Below are 19,120 nucleotides of genomic sequence, written 5' to 3'. Positions count from 1 at the left end.
GTAAAAAACTCGAATTTTAAGTTTTGGGAATTAGGGAAACTGAGCTGGAGAGATAAGTCATGTGATAAAAATGTAAACATGAATAAATCCTTTCGTGCCGGATAGATTTATTCATGTTTACTAGTAGGAAAGACACCCGGCGTTGTCCGTCAGCCCGTGGGGACATTTTTATAACTTTTCTGGACGCCATTTTTAAAAGATGTCGGCAAATCGAAACTCTACAACCATAAAGCCCGTCTATAGGTAATAGGTAAATAGTGTAATAAATATTAAATACATATATATTGAAATTAACGGACGTTATTCCATAAAGAAAGATTTTACATTTTCGGCCACCATTTTTCAAGATGGTGGCGGATTGAAAAAGTCTTTCTTAATGCGCGCCTACTATTTAAGAGTAAAGTCTCTTCAAAATTTTAGTCTTTCAAGTGAAGCGGTTTGGGCTGGGCATTAATTATCAGTCAGACAGTCGGAACTTTGACTTATGTTATAAAATGCATAGCCAAGAACCCATATAAGACTTGAGAAAGTATGAATATATAGCAGTATATGTCTCCTCTGGTTTCCGTGAGCTCGTACCGATTGCACTGGGTCGTTATAAGCTTTCCAATATGACGGTGATGTGAGGGAACCGCTGCTATACGGTCAGTGAGCACTCTTCGGCTCTCCTCTCTCTACTTCCTCCATGCCACGGTGAAAAAATCTGAGATCATGACACTACAGTCCTCCATACCTTTGAATGTTCTTGTATAGTTAATATGTTCTTTGAGCGGATTGGAGGCCATCAAAATATCAAAATTCTTAAAGATAAACCTTTTTTTAATGGAATTCCAAGTCTCTCCCATACCATAGGCATGCATTAGTATATTTTTTATCAATTTAAATCATTTTTACGAACAATTTCTCTTAGCATTTATGCGCAATCACAGCGCGAGACAGTTTTTATAGGGAGGGGTAACTCGACACGCCTCTGTGCACTTAAGTCCTTGTCTTTGGATACCCCTAATGATATTGTCTGGCGCTATGATAACACATACATTTTATAGCCATTTCAAGCTATTAAATTATGCAATTTTGTATCGGATTTTTTTGTTACACCTTTTAACATTGAAAAAAATTCTAATGATTCATACAAGGGAGGAGATTATGACATCCACCCCAGAAATATATGTATTTTTCATGAAGTTTTGTTTGACCTTGGTTTGACGTCACCTCCTTTAGTTTTTAACGTCAATTAGTTCATTCAACTATGGTTTTTTTTCGAAATCAACACCTACAAAATGAGAGTGAGTGTGTTATTTTTTTTTCTAGCCATTATATTTTATTTCATCAAAATGTAGTTACCGTTATTTTATTGTCTAAATTCATGGCTAAAAAACATAACGAACCGTACAATTTGGCCTAATAATTGCCTTATAAGTACTAGAACCCCGAAATCGATTATCAATTACAAGTTTCTGTCATTGGGAAGCAGTTAATAACTTAATTTCTACTAATATGCGGAACCGGTTTGTGGAACAGTTACTATGTCTTCTTATACTAGTCGGTATATCGGTCAAGTACAATAGTTCTTTAGGTAAGTAATAAAACCCTAGACTTAACCATTTGGACAACTAAGACGTGGCCTTTACCTCTCTTTTTCAGAACATTCTTGTCCCACTGGATGGTTCGACTGTGGCAACGAAAAATGCGTCGCGATGTTCTTTGTTTGCGACGGTGATGACGATTGTGGTAACTTGAAAGACGAGATGGATTGCACACCTAACAAGAATCGAGTCTGCCAGCAACACCAGTTCGAATGCAAAGATACTAGTCGGTGTATCCCTGGTATTTGGAAGTGTGACGGACATGCTGATTGCGATGACATCTCGGACGAATCTGAATGCGGTGGGAAGAATATTACTTGTGACGGGTTCTTATGTGAAGACAATGAGTGCATTCCGAGTACATGGCGTTGTGATGGAGGTCAAGATTGTAACGACGGCAGTGATGAAAACGGTTGTGGTAAGTTGTATCGCCCGTGTATCAGTGACCTAGGGAGTTATTTTATGTTTGAAAGATTGCCAACGAATAAAGTATCGTTTTCTTTTAATTAGACAAAGTTGCAAGACCTTGCCGACATCATGAATATACTTGCGCTGACTCTTTGTGTATTCCGGTTTCAAAAGTATGCGACGGTAATAACGACTGCACCAAGGGTGAAGATGAAGGACAACATTGTGGTAAATATCTTTTATGTCAGTTTCATCTTGCGTCTAATTAATCTAATGATGATACTCTTTCCGGTTTTAGAAGAGAAACTTTGCGCCAACTTGTCTTGTAGCCAGAGTTGTTTCATAACTCCATCTGGACCAAAATGTGAATGCCAGGATGGTTATAAGCTAGACAAAGACGGGAGATCGTGCATTGACATCAACGAATGTGACCAAGAACCTAGTCCGTGCTCCCAACACTGTATCAACGTTAAAGGTTCCTTCGAATGCAGTTGCAAAGTTGGATATTCTCTTCATGACAAAACCAAATGTTTGGCCGATGGTCCATCACCGCTGCTTTTGTTCGCTACGTCCCACGAAATTAGAGCCGCTTGGACAAGAAACCACGAATACTTTCGAGTTGCAACGACGCTAAACAACGCACGTGGTCTATCTTATGATAGCTTGGACTCCAGAGTATATTGGGTGGAAGCTACAAATCACGGTGGATCTATCATGGCAGCTGATATCGATGGCAAGAACAAGAAAATGGTCATGAGGAAAGGTCTTCAACAGCCCCAGGACGTAGCTGTAGATTTTGTGGCAAGAAATCTTTACATCACTGATGAGGAACTGAAACAAGTTTTGGTGTGCAAGTTGGATGGTAGTATCTGTGCTGTATTGTTCACTGGAGAGAAACCAAGAGGATTGGCCATTGATCACCGCAACAAGTATGGCAACCGTAGTCCCCAGTTAGAACATTACTTAATCAGTTTTAATCTTCCAGAATGTTATACTGGTCTGACTGGGGTGCATCCAACCCGGCAATACACCGTTCGGAGTTGGATGGACGTAACAACGTAGCTTTCGTCAAGGATGACGTATTTTGGCCAAATGGTTTGAGCATCGACTTCTCAACAGATCGATTGTACTGGTGCGAAGCAAAACTGGAACAGATCGAGTACATAACGTTGGACGGAAGTGAGAGGAAGACCGTATTACAAGCCGCCATGTTGCATCCTTATTACGTGGCAGTTTTTGAGGACATCTTGTACTACAGTGATTGGAATAAATACTCACTCGACTCGGTCAATAAAAGATCTGGCAAGAATCACACCACCATCGTTAGAGGGTCTCGTAAAAGAGTTGCCGGTGTCCATGTGTATCACCCAATCGAGTACAGTAATGGTAAATAAAATCATTTAGGTAGTCGTAAAACTAGCTAGAATTTCACTTGAATTTTGTTAACAGAACGTAATCCTTGCTGGGACGGATCCTGTAGCCACCTATGCCTCGTATCCCGTAGAAGTTATACTTGCGCCTGTCCTAATGGCTTCGAATTAGCTAGAGATAGAATTACTTGCATTCGTAAGAAAACCGTTGTCTTTGCACAATGAATGGATTTTAATCTAATTTCCTTATCGCAGCTCTGAAGAACGCGTCCTTTTTGTTGGCTGCCGAAAACAACTTGCTCTTTCACGTTCATCCTGAATCCGTTGGGGAAAACATAGTTTCGCAGATTCCGTTGCGTTACCGTAAAGCCATGACTGTCGGGGACTTGGCGTTTGACTGGGATACTCAGACGTTATTCATCAGTGATCTGTCTAATCGGGTCATTCTGTCTATGAACACTACAACTTTCGATATTACGACCATGGTCCAGAGCCGTTTAGACACCGTAGAGGGCATGGATTACGACTACATTGGGAACAATCTTTACTGGGTTGATGCTGGAACGGGAACCGTGGAAGCCATAACTAGAAACGGACAAACTAGAGCTACCCTAGTTGATGGACTAACTAGACCCATGGACATCGTAGTTTGCCCAGATAAAGGAGTTATGTTCGTGGCCGAAGGTGGAGACAAGCCTCTAATCATTATCTGCAACCTCGATGGAGAAGAATGCAAGACTCTGATAGCAGCTAACTTAGGAATTCCTGTCGCTCTATCTCTCAACATGTATCAAAGTCGTATCATGTGGGCCGATCCGAAAATGGGAACCATAGAATCCGTTCATCTTAATGGACAGAGCCGTAGCAAGGACTTGCAGAGGAAAGGACGTGTCATGTCAGTGGCTTACTCTCAAGAATACCTTTTCTGGACGGATATGAACAACCACGTCGTACACTTCTCGAGGACTCTTGACAGTTCTGTTCAAGGATCAATAAACCTGCCGCAAGAACATAACGACACTGAAGAGATCGTCAAGATTGCATATTTCTCACCACCACCTGAACAAAGAGGAAGCGTGTGTTCAATTAATAACGGAGGCTGCAGCCACATGTGCTTGACTAATCCTTTGGGATATACTTGCGCCTGTGATTCGTCTCAGGAACTGGGTTCCGATGGACATACTTGTCAAAGTAATGAGGGCTAATTAGGTAGATTTTTACGGATAATAAGATTTATCTTACAGATAAATCGATGACCAACACGGCTAGCTGCAAGTCTGGCGAATTCTTATGCGTTTCCGATGAGTGTATTCAAAATGAGCTTACTTGCGACGGAACGAATGATTGCGCCGATGGATCTGATGAAGATGGCATTCTGTGCAAAAAAGAATGTCCTTCTGGTGAATTCAGATGCGCCGATGGCCAGTGTATAATTTTCAAATGGCGTTGCGATGGACAGAAAGACTGCACCGATAATTCAGACGAACTAAACTGTCGTAAGTATTCTAAGTCAGTTCATTGATCGCAAAGACCTAAATATCTAAAAATGCGTTTTGTTTAATGCATAAACGATCATTTGTATTTTCAGCCAAACCGAAAGCTTGCAAATCAGACGAATTTCTATGTGGAACATCAGGAAAATGTATCCCTAAGTTGTGGGTTTGTGACGGTGACGACGATTGTGACAACGGATCAGACGAAGGTTCCCAATGCGCCAACGTGACTTGCATGTCATCCGAGTCTCGTTGCGACGACGGTAAATGCGTAGCTAAATCCTGGTTCTGCGATGGTGAACCCGATTGCAAAGATGGAAGTGACGAGTCTGAGGCCCGATGCGGAATGAAGACTTGCCAATCTGACGAATTCACTTGCGCAAATGGATATTGCTTAGACAAGAGCATGGTGTGTGATCGAAGAATTGACTGTCAAGATGGATCAGATGAGCAGGACTGTCCACCACTGACTAGGGAATGTAAATCGGATGAATACAAGTGTCCTGAAAACTTATGCATCAACAACAATAGCGTTTGTGATGGTTTCGAGGATTGCCGGAATGGACAAGATGAGAAAGGATGTGAAAAAAGTAAATATTTGATATGAAACAATGTTCATCTTAACAAATGAAAAGTTTCAAATCGCCTCTCCCTAGGCAAATTATCTTACTTGCAACCATTAATGATGCTTCCATTTATCCGATTTCAGCCGTTCTGGACTGCAAAAGTTTCGAATTTCGTTGTAAAACTGGAAAATGCATCTTCCGAGATTCTCTTTGCGATGGAGTTGATGACTGTGGTGACAATGAAGATGAAACCCTGCTAAAATGTCACGTCGTGTCTTCAGTCTCACCTATACCCAAGAGTAATTTTTCCTTCGGAAGGTTATACCTTCCGGTTATAATTGCAACCTTTCTTCCAACAGTTAAAGTATGCCCCGAGTTCAGATGCGCTTCTACCGAATGTCTTCCATGGTCCAAAGTGTGCGATGGCCAACCAGATTGCTATGATTCTTCTGATGAAGGCCGACGTTGCGAAGGCAGATGTTCCTACGACAATGGTGGATGTAGCCACAAGTGCCGAGACACTCCCATGGGCGTTATATGTTCCTGCCGTGAAGGTTTTTACCTGTTGGACGATGGAAAAGCTTGCGAGGACAAGGATGAGTGTTTGACTCCTGGACAATGTAGCCAACGTTGTACGAACACCAAAGGCAGCTTCAAATGTTCTTGCATTGAGGGCTATACCTTAACTGCCGACGGACGACGATGCAAGTCTGTTGGAGAGCCACCAGTACTGTTGGTCCAGACTCTAAGTCGCATTCGGGAGCTTTCATTGGCTGGAAGTCAACATTTAATCGAGGGCACGCACACTGACATTCGTGGAATGGATTTCGACGCTGCAGACAACACGATATACTGGACCGAAATGGCTCATGTAAGGCTGTCCTCCAACATGGTAAAAAGCACTTGCATTTAATAATTTTCTTTCGCAGGGCGTTGTGAACAGTCTTAAGGACGGAAAGATCTATAGTCTTATCGCTAAGAATCTCAAGAACCCTTCTTATTTGGCATACGATTGGCTGGGACGCAACCTTTACTTTACTACATCAAACACTAGCATTGACGTTTGCCGGAAGGATGGTACTTTCTGCGGACTGGTTTTGGACATCAAGTACACTGCCAGTAGTTTTGCTTTGGATCCAACAAGAGGACTTATGTTTTGGGCCGTATGGAGTGAAAACACCAAGACCGGAAGCGGTATCATCGAAAGAGCTAACATGGACGGAACTGATCGCACAGTCTTGCTATCCCACAAAGTCAGCTGGCCATCCGCGATCACTATTGACACAGTTCTTGCAAAGATTTATTGGGTCGACGCTAGACTTTCAACCATCGAAGTTGCTGACTTGGACGGCTTCAACCGACACGCATTAATCAAAACTGGACTTGACTTTCCATACAGCATGACCATCTTCGAAGACAACCTCTACTGGTCCAACTGGGGAACTAAAACCATAATTCGTTGCAACAAGTTCACCGGTGGTGCCCAATACACTTTGAAATGGGATGATGTCAGAGCCTACGGTCTGAAAATGATGCACAAGTCTTTGCAACCTAACTCTTCCGATCCATGTCAAAACGATAAATGCGAACAACTATGCCTGCTACGAAGTGATGGTTACACTTGTTCCTGCGCTTACAATTACGTTCTTGCCAATGATTCCACCAGTTGCGTCCATATCCTAAAACCAGCACCAGAAAAGAAATCTGAATTGACTTGTCCTCCTAACTACTGTTTCCACGGTGGAATGTGCAGTGTTGGAAGTGATGGCTTGTATTGCAGGTAAACTAGAAGGCTTAGACTTTACTTTCTTTTGAGAAAACTAATATAATTTTTTCTTCCTCTCCCTTTCGAAAGTTGCTTGGTATCTTATCATGGAGTTCGTTGCGAGTACATCGTCACTCAAGCCCATGTCGAAGAACACGATTTGACTTGGGTTGCCGGCGTAGTTCTGGGTGTCCTTTTAGTAGCACTAGTCGTCGTTGGAGTTATTCTTCTTTGGAGACGTTACGGACAAGGACTCAAGGGTGCCATTGGTGAAGGTGTGACGGTCAGTTTCAAGAACCAGATGTTTGGACGTGGTTCTGGAGGGTACGATCTGGATGAAGAACACCAAGTTCCTCAAAGTGGCGAAGAAATTCTCATGGGCAAGGAAGAATCGTACAAGGACAAAACAAAACTAACGGTATGTTGTACTTAGGGACATTATTTCCATGGTTTATGTTTCGTACTTTGCAGGAGGAAGGTGGAGTTTATCGTTTTCCATCATCCGAGTCTGTCAATGACGCAGCCTTCAGTGATAAAGATGATAGAGGGTTGCTTTCTGGATCGAAATCCTCATCGGCTCAACCAGAAAACTTTCGTCGCTTCTTCAAACGACTCTAACTTATTTTTTAACATAGTGTTGCTTTTAACTTATGTTTTGTATAAATTGTTATCTAGAGCTGTAAAATTAATATTTAAATAAATTAACCTCGCTCGCTTTCGCTAATTTTTGGATACTTTTATTTAATCGCAATTTAAGACCTATACTTTCATTGTAGACAGTTACATCTGGCTCATAATAGCTATATCTTTTGAAATGCAACAATTCTCTTATCTGTGTTTTCGTGGAAATTTAAGGTTTTTTAGTATGATTACTGAATACTTCAGAATGCACTCGTGTTAATAATACTTTATTTTAAGAAATTTCATTGCGTTTGGCTTTATCATGTGTCACGAAGGTGGCAAACCGCTAAAAGCTTTCATATTCCGTGGAAATGGGTTATGTACACTTAGTACCAGAGGTGTGGTGTGTTGTTTTTTTTTTTTGTTTTTTTTTTTTTTGACCGAGGAAAGCTCTTTGCAGATTAAATGAATCAGATTTGGTGAGTATACTTTTCTAAAGGCCTCTTCAGACGACACAACTTGACTCAACTGGATGTGTCAAAAAGTTGAGTTGGACAGTGATCAATTTATAATTTGGTGATTCAACTTGCCCAACTCCTGTTCAAACGACCCAACTAGTTAACTAAAGTTAACCGATCTAAATGAGTCCAAACGTTGTATCGTCTGAAAGGGCCTTAAGTTAAATGCAGTGATTTCTACTCTAATTTTCAACTTTTCTGATATTTTTAGGCGTGGGAAAACAATGGTAGCCTCCGTTACGGCCATTTTAACTTACTATTTCAAGCAGCTATGGACATAAAGGTAATCTTAAAAATGCACTCAAAATTATGGCAAAATAATATTTTTATTATGGCCAACGTATGAGTTAACTGCTAATATCAGCATTACAGGGTAAAAATTATTTTAAATTATGATTGTTTTCGATGTAACGGTGCGTTATGTTATGCGCCGTTAATGTTAGCTCAGCTACAACATTATGCAACATATTAACTTATGTGATTATCGTGTTACCAGAACACTTTTATTCGCAACTTAAGTCTTTAAAGTTTATTCATCATCATCATCATCGTCATGCGAAAATCCATGATTCAATGAATCTAAACCCATATTTCCGATAAATTGACTGAAGGTCAAAAACGGTTGTACCCTGACATGTCCGTGGAAACCTTTAGGTCCACCGAAGTTAACTTGGGTTTCAGCAGGACTAAGGTCAAAATGTAAACCAATTGGTTTTGGCTTGATGGCTTCGTGAATTTCTTCCCTTTTAGTCGGAGATAAGATGTTTGGTAATGATATGTGAGGGATTGGTATTGAAGGCAATGACAATGCTCTTTTAGCGAAGCCGGGGTCTTCACAACCATTCAAGTAGTTGCGTTTGTCCGCGTAACAAATATGGCGAAAGGAAACCCTGTCAATTGAAAACCTTAGTTACATTTTTTCACTTGGATAAAGTTGCCATTCAATTTAAAAAATTAGGCTTAACTTTCCCTTATAAATAAAGTTTTGGTAAGCCTAATCTTGCTTTAAACTTTGACCCTAATTTATGAATGCAGTTTATATACCAAGCACGGAAACCTTGTCTCCTTAGTATTTCTTTTATGCAGTGGACATCGTCCGCTATATCGTCATCAATGAACCCTGAAATAACGTTATTTTAAATCAATTATAATTGTCTATGTAAGGGGTGTTTCTGATAAGTCTGCCATAAATTAAAGGGTGTGTTCTTATGGTCAAATTGCGTGGAAAGTTTCATCAAAGAACACGTGGTCTGCAACATTTAGTTACGGACATACCGGCTGGCTCCAAAACATTTATTGGCCACTAAAACAAGGAAATAACCACAAATGTGGAGTAAGTCATATCAGCCTTCAATAGTCTTCAATCTATGAACGTCATAGAACATTTATCTAACAGAAGTGTACTATTAAATGGGTAGAAGTGTGCTTTCGCTGGGAAAGTAAAGCTAATTTCTCCACATGTGTACCTATTTCCTGGTATTAGAGGCCAATCGATGTTTGGGAGCACATATCTCCGTAAGTAAATGTTATATATACCCATGTTCTTTGACACTTTTCACTCAGTTTGACCCTAAGAATACACCCTTTAGTTTATGGCAAACTTATTAGAAACATCACGTATGGGTTAAGATCTATTTCCGCTTTTCAAAGTGGGACCTATAAAACTGTTCCTGCCATCTTGTTCAAATATTTACCCACTAATGTTACGCTCTTCTTTGGAAAATGAACTAAACCCACAGAAGGCCTGAGAACGTATGCTAGCCACCTTCAAGATTTCATAATTTTTACTAAGCGTGTTATTAAGGCGGTAACGTGAGGGAACCTTGAATGGGGGAGGAGGGTAAGATAACGATCCTACCGCCCAATTTTATCTAGCAACGTTCTAAGGTCTTATATGGGTTCTTGGCAAAATACTTACGACTGCAGTTCATTCTACAAATGTTGGCGCTTTTCCTCCGATCTGACATGCACCAGTACTTGTCATTTATCTTTATTAAAACGTGGGAAATAAATTAATTAATAATATTCATTCAAAATATGCTATACCCAGTAATATTAAATTACCTGAAACATGCCATAATCGGTGCTACCGTCATATTTGTTTTTGTTGACGGGTGTGGTCCTGTATTGACCTTCCCAGTAGGCGATACACATCCCTGCGTTTGGGAAAAGACATTTGTAATTAGTTTTATTTTCGTGAAATTCAAACACAAATTTCTTAAATGATATTTTTAGTAAAGGGATAGTATAGTGAAAATGAGTGAAGTAGTTTGAAATTCGATTGCTTTGTACAAACCCCCTTTAAAAATTAAATTATCATATAAAGAGATCAATTAATGCTAAGATTAAATGATACAAGTAATGTTTTTATTACATTTTCATATTTCTTAATTCCCTAAATTCGCCCGAGGGGCTAATCACTCTCAAAGTCGTTGTCCGCCGATTACATCTTAAGCGTGATGTAGTGCTTTTGATGATTGCTGTTAAGCCCTTTAGTACAGTCAAAGGTACAGTCGTGTACATAGATATTACACTAAGTGACTGGCCTATTTTTCAAGGCGAGTACATAAAATCACGTGGTTACTTGTGACCATGCATGTTTTTGGGTTAAAACCAGAACTATAAGCTTAACTTATCCTGTTTTATCAACAATGCCATAATCTTAAGAATCAAGAAAGGAGGGCTAACAGTTTGAATTAGTACGTACATAAGTTTATAAGATATGTTTCATAAGTTTGTGACTGGTTACTGAGAACTTGTTATGAAGTGACGTAAATGAAACGTCATAGATTCGAGGTAAAGCGACGCCTGGTGAGGCGCTGTCAAAGGCTTGTTATAGACTAAATAGGAAGATGGACTGCAAAATTAACCGAGTATGGGGGTTCAATTCTCGCTTCTCCTTCTCGAACTAGCTCGAGCTGTAAGTCTCTAGTATTACGAAGTACAGTAGTGTCATACTTATGGAACATATCTTATAAACTTATGGTACTTATCATGCCTCACAGAAGGTCTGACACTTCGGCAGTATTATTGTATCGTACTAAACTTATTATTCTGACCCAAATGTATTTTATTTTCCCTTTAAATTATGCCAATTATTGCAGTCTATATTTAATTCCTAAAAATTTAGCGGAGTGTTAATTTTAGCGACGCGTTTTAATATTTTGATACTAAATTTCCTTAGAATTTAATAGCCGCGAAGATAATGAACTAGTTTGCTATAAAACTCTTGATAGGACTATAACATAAATTTAAATGAATGTGCAAATTAAATTATATAATTGCCTTAATTACTAATTATTCTGCTGAAGAAAAATAATTAAATTAAACTCACAAGTGTTTAAATCAGCTTTTGGAAATTTGAACCGCTCCACTAACTCTCTGGCTAATTCGCAATTATTATAAACTTTAGCGTTCACAAAACTGAATGACATCAGCGCACATATTATTAATGGTATCATCTGAGGATGGAAGTAATTAAATATAATTAAAATAAAAGGATATTAATGCAATATTAAAGAGAATTACATGAAATACTCTACTCGAAATTAATGAAAGCTGTCAAGAAATTAACCCAAAATTTAAGAAAACGTTAAGAATTAACCCAAAAGTTAAGAAAAAATCAAGAAATTAACCCTACATTCAATAAAACGTTAAGAAATGAACGCTGCATTCAATAAAACGTCAAGAAATTAACCCAAAACTTAAGAAAACGTCAAGAAATTAACCCAAAACTTAAGAAAACGTCAAGAAATTACCCCAATATTTAACAAAACGTCAAGAAATTAACCAAAAACTTTGAGAATTCATCAGAATTTTAAGAAAATTTCAAGACATTAACACGAAATTTCAAGACATTAACACGAAATTTGAAGAAATTAACATAGTATTTAAGAATATTTGAAGACACTAACACAAATTCTCAAAAAATTAACTTAAAATCTCAAGAACTAAACGTAAAATCTCAAGACATTAAAATAAAATATCAAAAATTTACCGCAAAATCTCAAGAAAAAGACATAAAAATTTAAAAAGAAAGAAAAACGTCCCGGACATCTTACCTTTAAATGCGACAGAAGCGCGACTCACAACCAACTTTTAAAATTCTTGCCCCGCCGACCACAATCGTAAATATAGTTATAACCAAGTTTAAAATTATTATATTGATAAAAATTTCCTATAGATTTTCTAATTAAAAACAACCACAACTTAAACAAGGTTATCCCTTATTATTAAAAGAAAAAGAAAAAACAATTTATATTAATTCCAAATTAAGAAACTTTCTGAAGTAATGCCAAAAGGTTTTTCAACCCCCAAAGAATTTTGGTCCTCCGTTATAGTCTGGTTTTTACGAGAAAACGTCTGTTTTTAGTCTGTAAGACTTCTTTCTTATTTAGCCCAGATTCGAAATTTCTTCTTGCCCCCATCCCCCTTCAACCGAAATATATCCAAAGATAGACAGGTTTTGAACCTGTTGCCTTGAACCGTAGTCTATATATTCTTTTAATCGTGAACACCTTCAATTATACCATGAATAACCCATACCAAAATGTCCTATATTGAAGTTTTATGAATTTCATAATACAATTAATTAAAAACTCAAAATATCCTTAGAAGATATCAAGAAGTGATATCTAGTTTACTAGGGAGAAGGTATAAGATGCCTAAGTATTCGCGCACCATAGTCCCAGTCCCCCTTTCAAAACACAAGGGGGGACGTAAAAGGAGGCCGGGCTATTTCGCCTCTCCTCAGTCGGAAAACACATAATAGAGTTATCTCAGAAGCCTTAGTGTGACGTCACCCATGCTTTTTTCGCATTAAACCAAAGCGGTACCAAAGATGGCCGCCCACTGCCAAAGCTAAGCCTGTGACGTTTCACCTAGGCACTGACGTCACAACTGAGATAGCTCTATTTTCGTCATTCGCGTCGCGCTGTTGTGAGTTTTTAAGAACCAGATGCTGGTTGTAATTTAGAGGAGGGTATTAACTCCGGACCTACGTTTGGACTGAAGATAAAGCTGGAAATGTGGCGAATTTATACCTTCTCCCTGGTAAATTAGATATCGCTTCTTGAAGATATCAATTAAGATTTAGGAATAGTCTAGAAATTGTGGATTTTGACTTAGGTTAATCAATCAATTAGTTTATTAAGGTAAATTATCTTTAAAAATCTATTTCCAGAGGCTCAGAGTTAAGTTTGGTACACACGTGGAGAATGCATACAATTTACATCAGAAGGCCTGGCTACCAGGCGGACTTAGACGGGCTTCTGTACTCCAGGTAGCCGGGCCTCCTGGTGTAAATGGTATAAATCCTCCATGTGTGTAAATTATCTTATCGATGTTCAGTAAATTATCTAAAAATGCGACAATATTTTGAAGGTTTCGTTTCGTTAATTTATTCAATTGTTTTATGTAAAATGATCATTTACATAATTATACCTGTACATCATTACAATTATAAAAGTTTTAATTTAGCAGGGGGGGAAATCACTTGGGAAATCAGCCGTGAAAATTAATAACGAAAATTGCAAGTCACTTGATGACTATTAATATTTTATATAGACAATTAACTCCTTTGAAAATTCCAGTGAAACTATATGAAGCTGTACATGGCTTTACCTTTGAATGTACTAAAGGTATTACGCCTAATCTTTAAATTACTTGCCCTAGACAGTGCTAAAATGATCACGCGATAATACATAATCGGTGTACAGGAACTCTGGGAGTGAATAGCCCCTCGGTTTCATATTGTGTATAAATACCCTATATTAAATGTGGTACATTTAAATAAAGCACTAAATGTTCAATATTCATGGAATAGTTAAAGTTATTCATGATCTAATCACGTAACATATTTAAGTTCAATGGCGGGCTCCCTAACATCCGCTTTCCGAAGAAATATCCTGACCTATTTAACGGTTGTCTTGCTGAAAATACCGATATGTTTGGCTATTTGTATTTGAAGTCAATAATGTGTAACACGCTTTACTTCTAAAATCGTGTTTTTGAAAGTTGTCAGTTTCGAATATTTACGCTCGTTTTCTGGAGTACATAATGAAATGTTTGTTGTTAATTATAGGTTGTTTTTAACTTTTATTGTTTGTTTGGGTGCATAAATTATGCAAAATGACGGTTGGAGGCCATATTAAGGTGCTCGATGGACCATAAAGGAATTGTTATAAAGGGATGACATCGTTGATTTTAATCAATAGTCTTCGAGTGGCTTGGAAAGGATCAAAATTTCGGTCTGGTTTTGACTTATTTTTGCCCCCAAACTGTGGGGCAATATATCTTTATACCACCTACCCGTTAAGCGCCTTGGTTTGTACTAAAGGCGCTACGCGTAACCTTACTGCTCTTGACAGTTTTAAAATTATTACGCGTTCTGGGAGTGAATAGCCCCTCGGTCAAAAGTTACTTCACCCATCACCGGCCTGCACCGACTGACCATTTTTTTCGCTTTTCACGTGGGGGTGGCACCACACGACAGATGGCGGCCCCATTACTATTTCCAGACAGCTAAAACAGTCACTGGTGTCGCTCTGCTTTCCCCCATCTCTTTTGTGAGACTCTCAAACTCGTGACTAGCGTAAAGGTGTGACCTAAGTATTCATTTCAAAATTATAGCGGTGACAGTTTCCAACTGCGCACCTTTTATATTAGTTTGTTTTTGAAATTGAGAACAGTACGCAGTTGTTTCGGAAACTTATTCATTACATTTCCTTTTCACATTTGTAGTAAAGGAATGCAGGAAATAATTGTTTGATCATTTTATAAGTCTTTGCGGGCAGGCATAAAGGTATGTACAAAATATATACATATCGATGTCTATGGTAGTATTTATTAATATTTCAATGTCTATGGTTGTAGGAGATCAGCGCTGAAGGCCTCCGTGGCGCAAATGGTTAGCGCGTTCGGCTGTTAACCGAAAGGTTGGTGGTTCGAGCCCACCCGGGGGCGGTTAATACTTTTGTTCAATTTCATTCAATGTCAGTGACGTGTGGAATAAATTTGAAAATATCTACACAAGTGGACTGACAGGAGACCACGAAAGGTTAGCGAGTTTGTGCAAACTATATGATGACGACAAAGTCAACAGAGTCGGTTTGTTTATCCTTTCTTTATCAGAAATATTGCCAGACTCCTAACGTCAAAAAGGCTATAGCCAATTTCAGATCCACAATCAATTAATTTTTTCAAATCGGATAAAATTATGAGGAATCAAAGAGCCTCTGATACTTTATCGCGCTATAAAATAATTGATTTTATTTAATGAAAATTGTACAAATATGCCTCCTGCTACTTTCATGTAACAACCTTTCGGAAACAGGTTTGAGTAAAACTGGTTATAACATTTTATTACGCTTGGAGTCTGGGGTAGAAGATCCCTCGTAGAAGCAGCCTGTATTAGCCCCTTTTGCGAGACAACTCAACCTAGCAGTAGTAGCATGAGTGGGTCTAGATCTAGAGCAATGAGATAGATAGAGTTACAATTCAAATCGGCTTACCGCGAAACACTTTGTTTTTATCAAGCACGTTTATCAAAACATGACAGCGCCACCTGGGAGCCTCTAGCGGAACTAATTACAACTTTTACTTGCTTATTTGCAATGAGAAACATCGTTATGATTTTTATTTCATCTATTTATTAGATTAAAAAGGACTAAAGTTTTTATTATTTAACTCGCGTATTTTATTTAGCACGTTTAAAAACTATTTTGATAGCTTGTTACACAGATTATAGCAGCAGACGGTAATAAAAATGTTCTTAGGGTGGCGCCACCCGTATTTGATAAAGATTCATGCTCGACAAAAGGTGTATCGCGAAACGTCGATCTCGAGATCTCACGTTGTGACTCTAGGTTTGATATATATATATTCTATCTCACTGGTCTAGAGAGAGGGGGGTTGCATGACATACTGCCAAGTCCCTTTAACCCCTCCTTCCCCCCAAAAAAATGAACGGTCCTCTACAAGCAGAGTTGTTGAGGGAATTCTTATGACGTAGTCGACCGGCCTTTCATTCCCATAATGTGACTGTGACTGTGACTGTGAAAGTGCGAAATTTATGATCTATGGTGTTGTTTTCCACACAGTATTCTATAATATTTTCAGAGGATGACATCTCTAACAAGGAGGAAAATACTCATAACGTTTTTTGCCGGAGCTTGGATATTTTTATTATGGAAGTTATTCATTGAAACTCCGGAAGATACATTTAGCCCTTCGGTTAATGGTAGTAAAACCATACTTTTATGGACTACGTTTTTCGGGGAAAAAGATTATTTCCCATCCATGGATTATTGCTCAAAGAAATGCGTCGTAACTACCGACAAAAATCTGTTACTCAATAGTGACGCTGTTGTGTTTCACTTACGAGACACAGATGTTAGAAAACTTCCCAAAGAAAGGTAATTATTGTTATAGAGTGCTGTCAGTTGTGACGTCAGATCCAAGGTTAAACGTCATGAGTCTGCCTTTAGCAATGGGCGGCCATGACAGTTTCCGTTTTTTCTTTATGGGAAAACAGCATGGGTGACGTCACACTGGCGCTTCTGACAGCACTCTGTTGTGACGTCAGATCCAAGGTTAAACGTCATGAGTCTGCCTTTAGCAATGGGCGGCCATGACAGTTAACGTTTTTTCTTTATGGGAAAACAGCATGGGTGACGTCACACTGGCGCTTCTGACAGCACTCTGTTGTGACGTCAGATCCAAGGTTAAACGTCATGAGTCTGCCTTTAGCAATGGGCGGCCATGACAGTTACCGTTTTTTCTTTATGGGAAAAAAGCATGGGTGACGTCACACCGGCGCTTCTGACAGCACTCTATAGAGCTATCTCAGTTGTGACGTCAGTGCCTAGGTAAAACGTCACGGGTTTAGCTTTGGCAGTGGGCGGCCATGTTTGGTACCGCTTTGGTTCTATGGGCAAATAGCATGGGTGACGTCACACTAAGGCTTCTGAAATAGCTCTATAGAAGCGCCGGTGTGACGTCACCCATGCTGTTTTCCCATAAAGAAAAAACGGTAACCGTCATGGCCGCCCATTGCTAAAGGCAGACTGAGACTCGTGACGTTTAACCTTGGATCTGACGTCACAACTGACAGCACTCTATTGTTCACAAAAAATAGGGAAATATTTAATATCAATTAATTTTTAGATCTGCCAATCAACGATGGATTTTATTACACCACGAAGCACCACCTAATACACCAGATATACTTCGAGATTTAGATGGACTAATGAACTGGACAGCGACTTATCGTTTAGATTCTGATATTGTACTTACTCCTAGAGCTAGATTGAAAAAAACACCTTACAAACCGCAACCAAAAATTAATCATTTACAAAATAAAACCAATAATGTCGTATGGTTTGTTAGCAACTGTAAAACACCTTCGAACAGAGAAGGTTACGTTACCGAATTGCAAAAAACCATTAACGTTGATATTGTCGGAGATTGCGGTACTTTGCAATGCAAACCCAAAATGTCTAAAACATGCTACGAATCATACACTAATAGTTACAGATTTTATTTATCGTTTGAAAATTCAGTTTGCAAAGATTATGTCACGGAGAAATTTTTTAACGTGCTCGATTACGATATCTTGCCAATTGTTTTTACCGGAGCAGATTTGACAAAAATTGCACCTGATAAATCTTACATTAACGCTTTAGATTTTGCTTCACCAAAAGAATTAGGGGAGTTTTTATTAGAGTTAGCGAAAGACGAGGAACGTTATAATAGTTATTTTGAATGGAAACAAAAGTATGAAATCTATATAAAGCCCTACAGTTGTCAAATTTGTGAAAAAGTGCACAGTTTCGAGCCAGTTAAGATATGGCACAATTTAAATGAGTGGTTTTTTGATCTGAGTAAATGTAGGAAATGGCCTGGTGCTTTGTAGGCCTCAAATCCCTGAATCTATATTCACGATGTACGTGCCAAGGCTTAACCCGCCTTTTTTTAACTGGCATTTAGTTTAGAATCTCTGAAGCAAAATCATGGATGAAGGATGCTCGTGAAAAACATTCGACGCTCTACAGGATGTGCAACTCCCTATACTAAAAAGTAGACAAGTCGATACTAGCGCCGCCTGGCTACCAGCGCTGGAAACCCTCGCGGGAAAAATAAAAAATACAGGACATAAGAAAAAAAAAAACTGTTTTGCTTCTAGCAGACGACGCTAAGGAAAAAACGTCCAGTATTTTTTATTTTTCCCGCGAAGGTTTCCAGCGCTGGTAGCCAGGCGGCGCTAGTATCGACTTGTCTACTTTTTAGTATAAGGAGTTGCACATCCTGTTGAGCGTCGAATGTTTTTCACGCGCATCCTTCATCCATGGCAAAATCGTGGGATAAGCCTTGGCACAGGCATCGGGGGGGGGGCGGGAGTAATGTGAATGTCACTGTTTAATAATTAAGATGATGATTAATATTAACGTTAGATGAACTATTTTGACCATATTCTGGAGCTTGGAGATTTTTAATCCCTTAGAGATTTGATTTACAATTTCACTTAACTATCCTCACAGTATTATCTTGTTAAGAGCTTAGCCATTGTAAAATAAATTTTATTTTGAAACAAAATTGGCGGGAATTTTATTATACCATAGCCCACTTGATCACGCACGCTGGAGCGTGATCAAGTGGGCCTTGATTATAGGTAATTCAGACAAACATGGCTGTTTGGGGAGAGAACTGTCAACTTGTGTCAAGTCTCTTTTCAGGCCAGGGTCGGAAATAAGACCCCAGTGACCCCTCCTTTGACTGGAAAATTTATGGGACAT

At 38.9% G+C, this 19,120-nt stretch overlaps 3 protein-coding genes across 4 annotated transcripts; 2 read left to right on the top strand and 1 right to left on the bottom strand.

Moving 5' to 3' along the window:
- The first annotated feature begins 890 nt into the window (after window positions 1-890).
- On the top strand, window positions 891-15,376 carry yl (Putative vitellogenin receptor yl). The gene is made up of 18 exons (XM_089869728.1): window positions 891-1,286; window positions 1,421-1,576; window positions 1,645-2,004; window positions 2,097-2,222; window positions 2,293-2,923; window positions 2,980-3,380; window positions 3,444-3,560; window positions 3,620-4,555; window positions 4,609-4,860; window positions 4,953-5,447; window positions 5,567-5,722; window positions 5,783-6,294; window positions 6,353-7,203; window positions 7,279-7,606; window positions 7,660-8,610; window positions 15,069-15,129; window positions 15,201-15,262; window positions 15,325-15,376. The coding sequence occupies exons 1-15, from the start codon at window positions 1,250-1,252 to the stop codon at window positions 7,804-7,806; spliced, it is 5,505 nt and encodes a 1,834-aa protein (XP_089725854.1). The 5' UTR covers window positions 891-1,249; the 3' UTR covers window positions 7,807-8,610; window positions 15,069-15,129; window positions 15,201-15,262; window positions 15,325-15,376.
- On the bottom strand, window positions 8,635-15,073 carry LOC149690237 (lysozyme C-1-like). The gene is made up of 6 exons (XM_089869741.1): window positions 12,389-15,073; window positions 11,662-11,788; window positions 10,392-10,483; window positions 10,246-10,315; window positions 9,372-9,447; window positions 8,635-9,217 (listed from the first exon to the last, which is right to left on the bottom strand). The coding sequence occupies exons 2-6, from the start codon at window positions 11,786-11,788 to the stop codon at window positions 8,857-8,859; spliced, it is 726 nt and encodes a 241-aa protein (XP_089725867.1). The 5' UTR covers window positions 12,389-15,073; the 3' UTR covers window positions 8,635-8,856.
- Window positions 15,377-15,414: 38 nt separating the features above from the next.
- On the top strand, window positions 15,415-18,920 carry LOC149690235 (lewis-type alpha-(1,3)-fucosyltransferase-like). Of its 2 annotated transcripts, none has more exons than XM_089869738.1 (3): window positions 15,415-15,430; window positions 16,446-16,741; window positions 17,493-18,920. In XM_089869738.1, exons 2-3 carry the CDS (start codon window positions 16,449-16,451, stop codon window positions 18,238-18,240), a joined length of 1,041 nt encoding a protein of 346 aa, XP_089725864.1. In that variant the 5' UTR covers window positions 15,415-15,430; window positions 16,446-16,448; the 3' UTR covers window positions 18,241-18,920. The 2 variants fall into 2 exon arrangements, with proteins under 2 accessions (XP_089725864.1, XP_089725865.1); XM_089869739.1 differs by lacking the exon at window positions 15,415-15,430 and adding an exon at window positions 16,267-16,387.
- Window positions 18,921-19,120: the final 200 nt, after the last annotated feature.

The sequence above is a fragment of the Phalangium opilio genome, unplaced genomic scaffold (assembly GCF_054372755.1).
Source record: "Phalangium opilio isolate 3A_F unplaced genomic scaffold, DU_Popi_V2 ptg000031l_1, whole genome shotgun sequence".
NCBI lineage: Eukaryota > Metazoa > Arthropoda > Arachnida > Opiliones > Phalangiidae > Phalangium > Phalangium opilio.
This window is presented reverse-complemented; position numbering and strand designations above follow the sequence as displayed.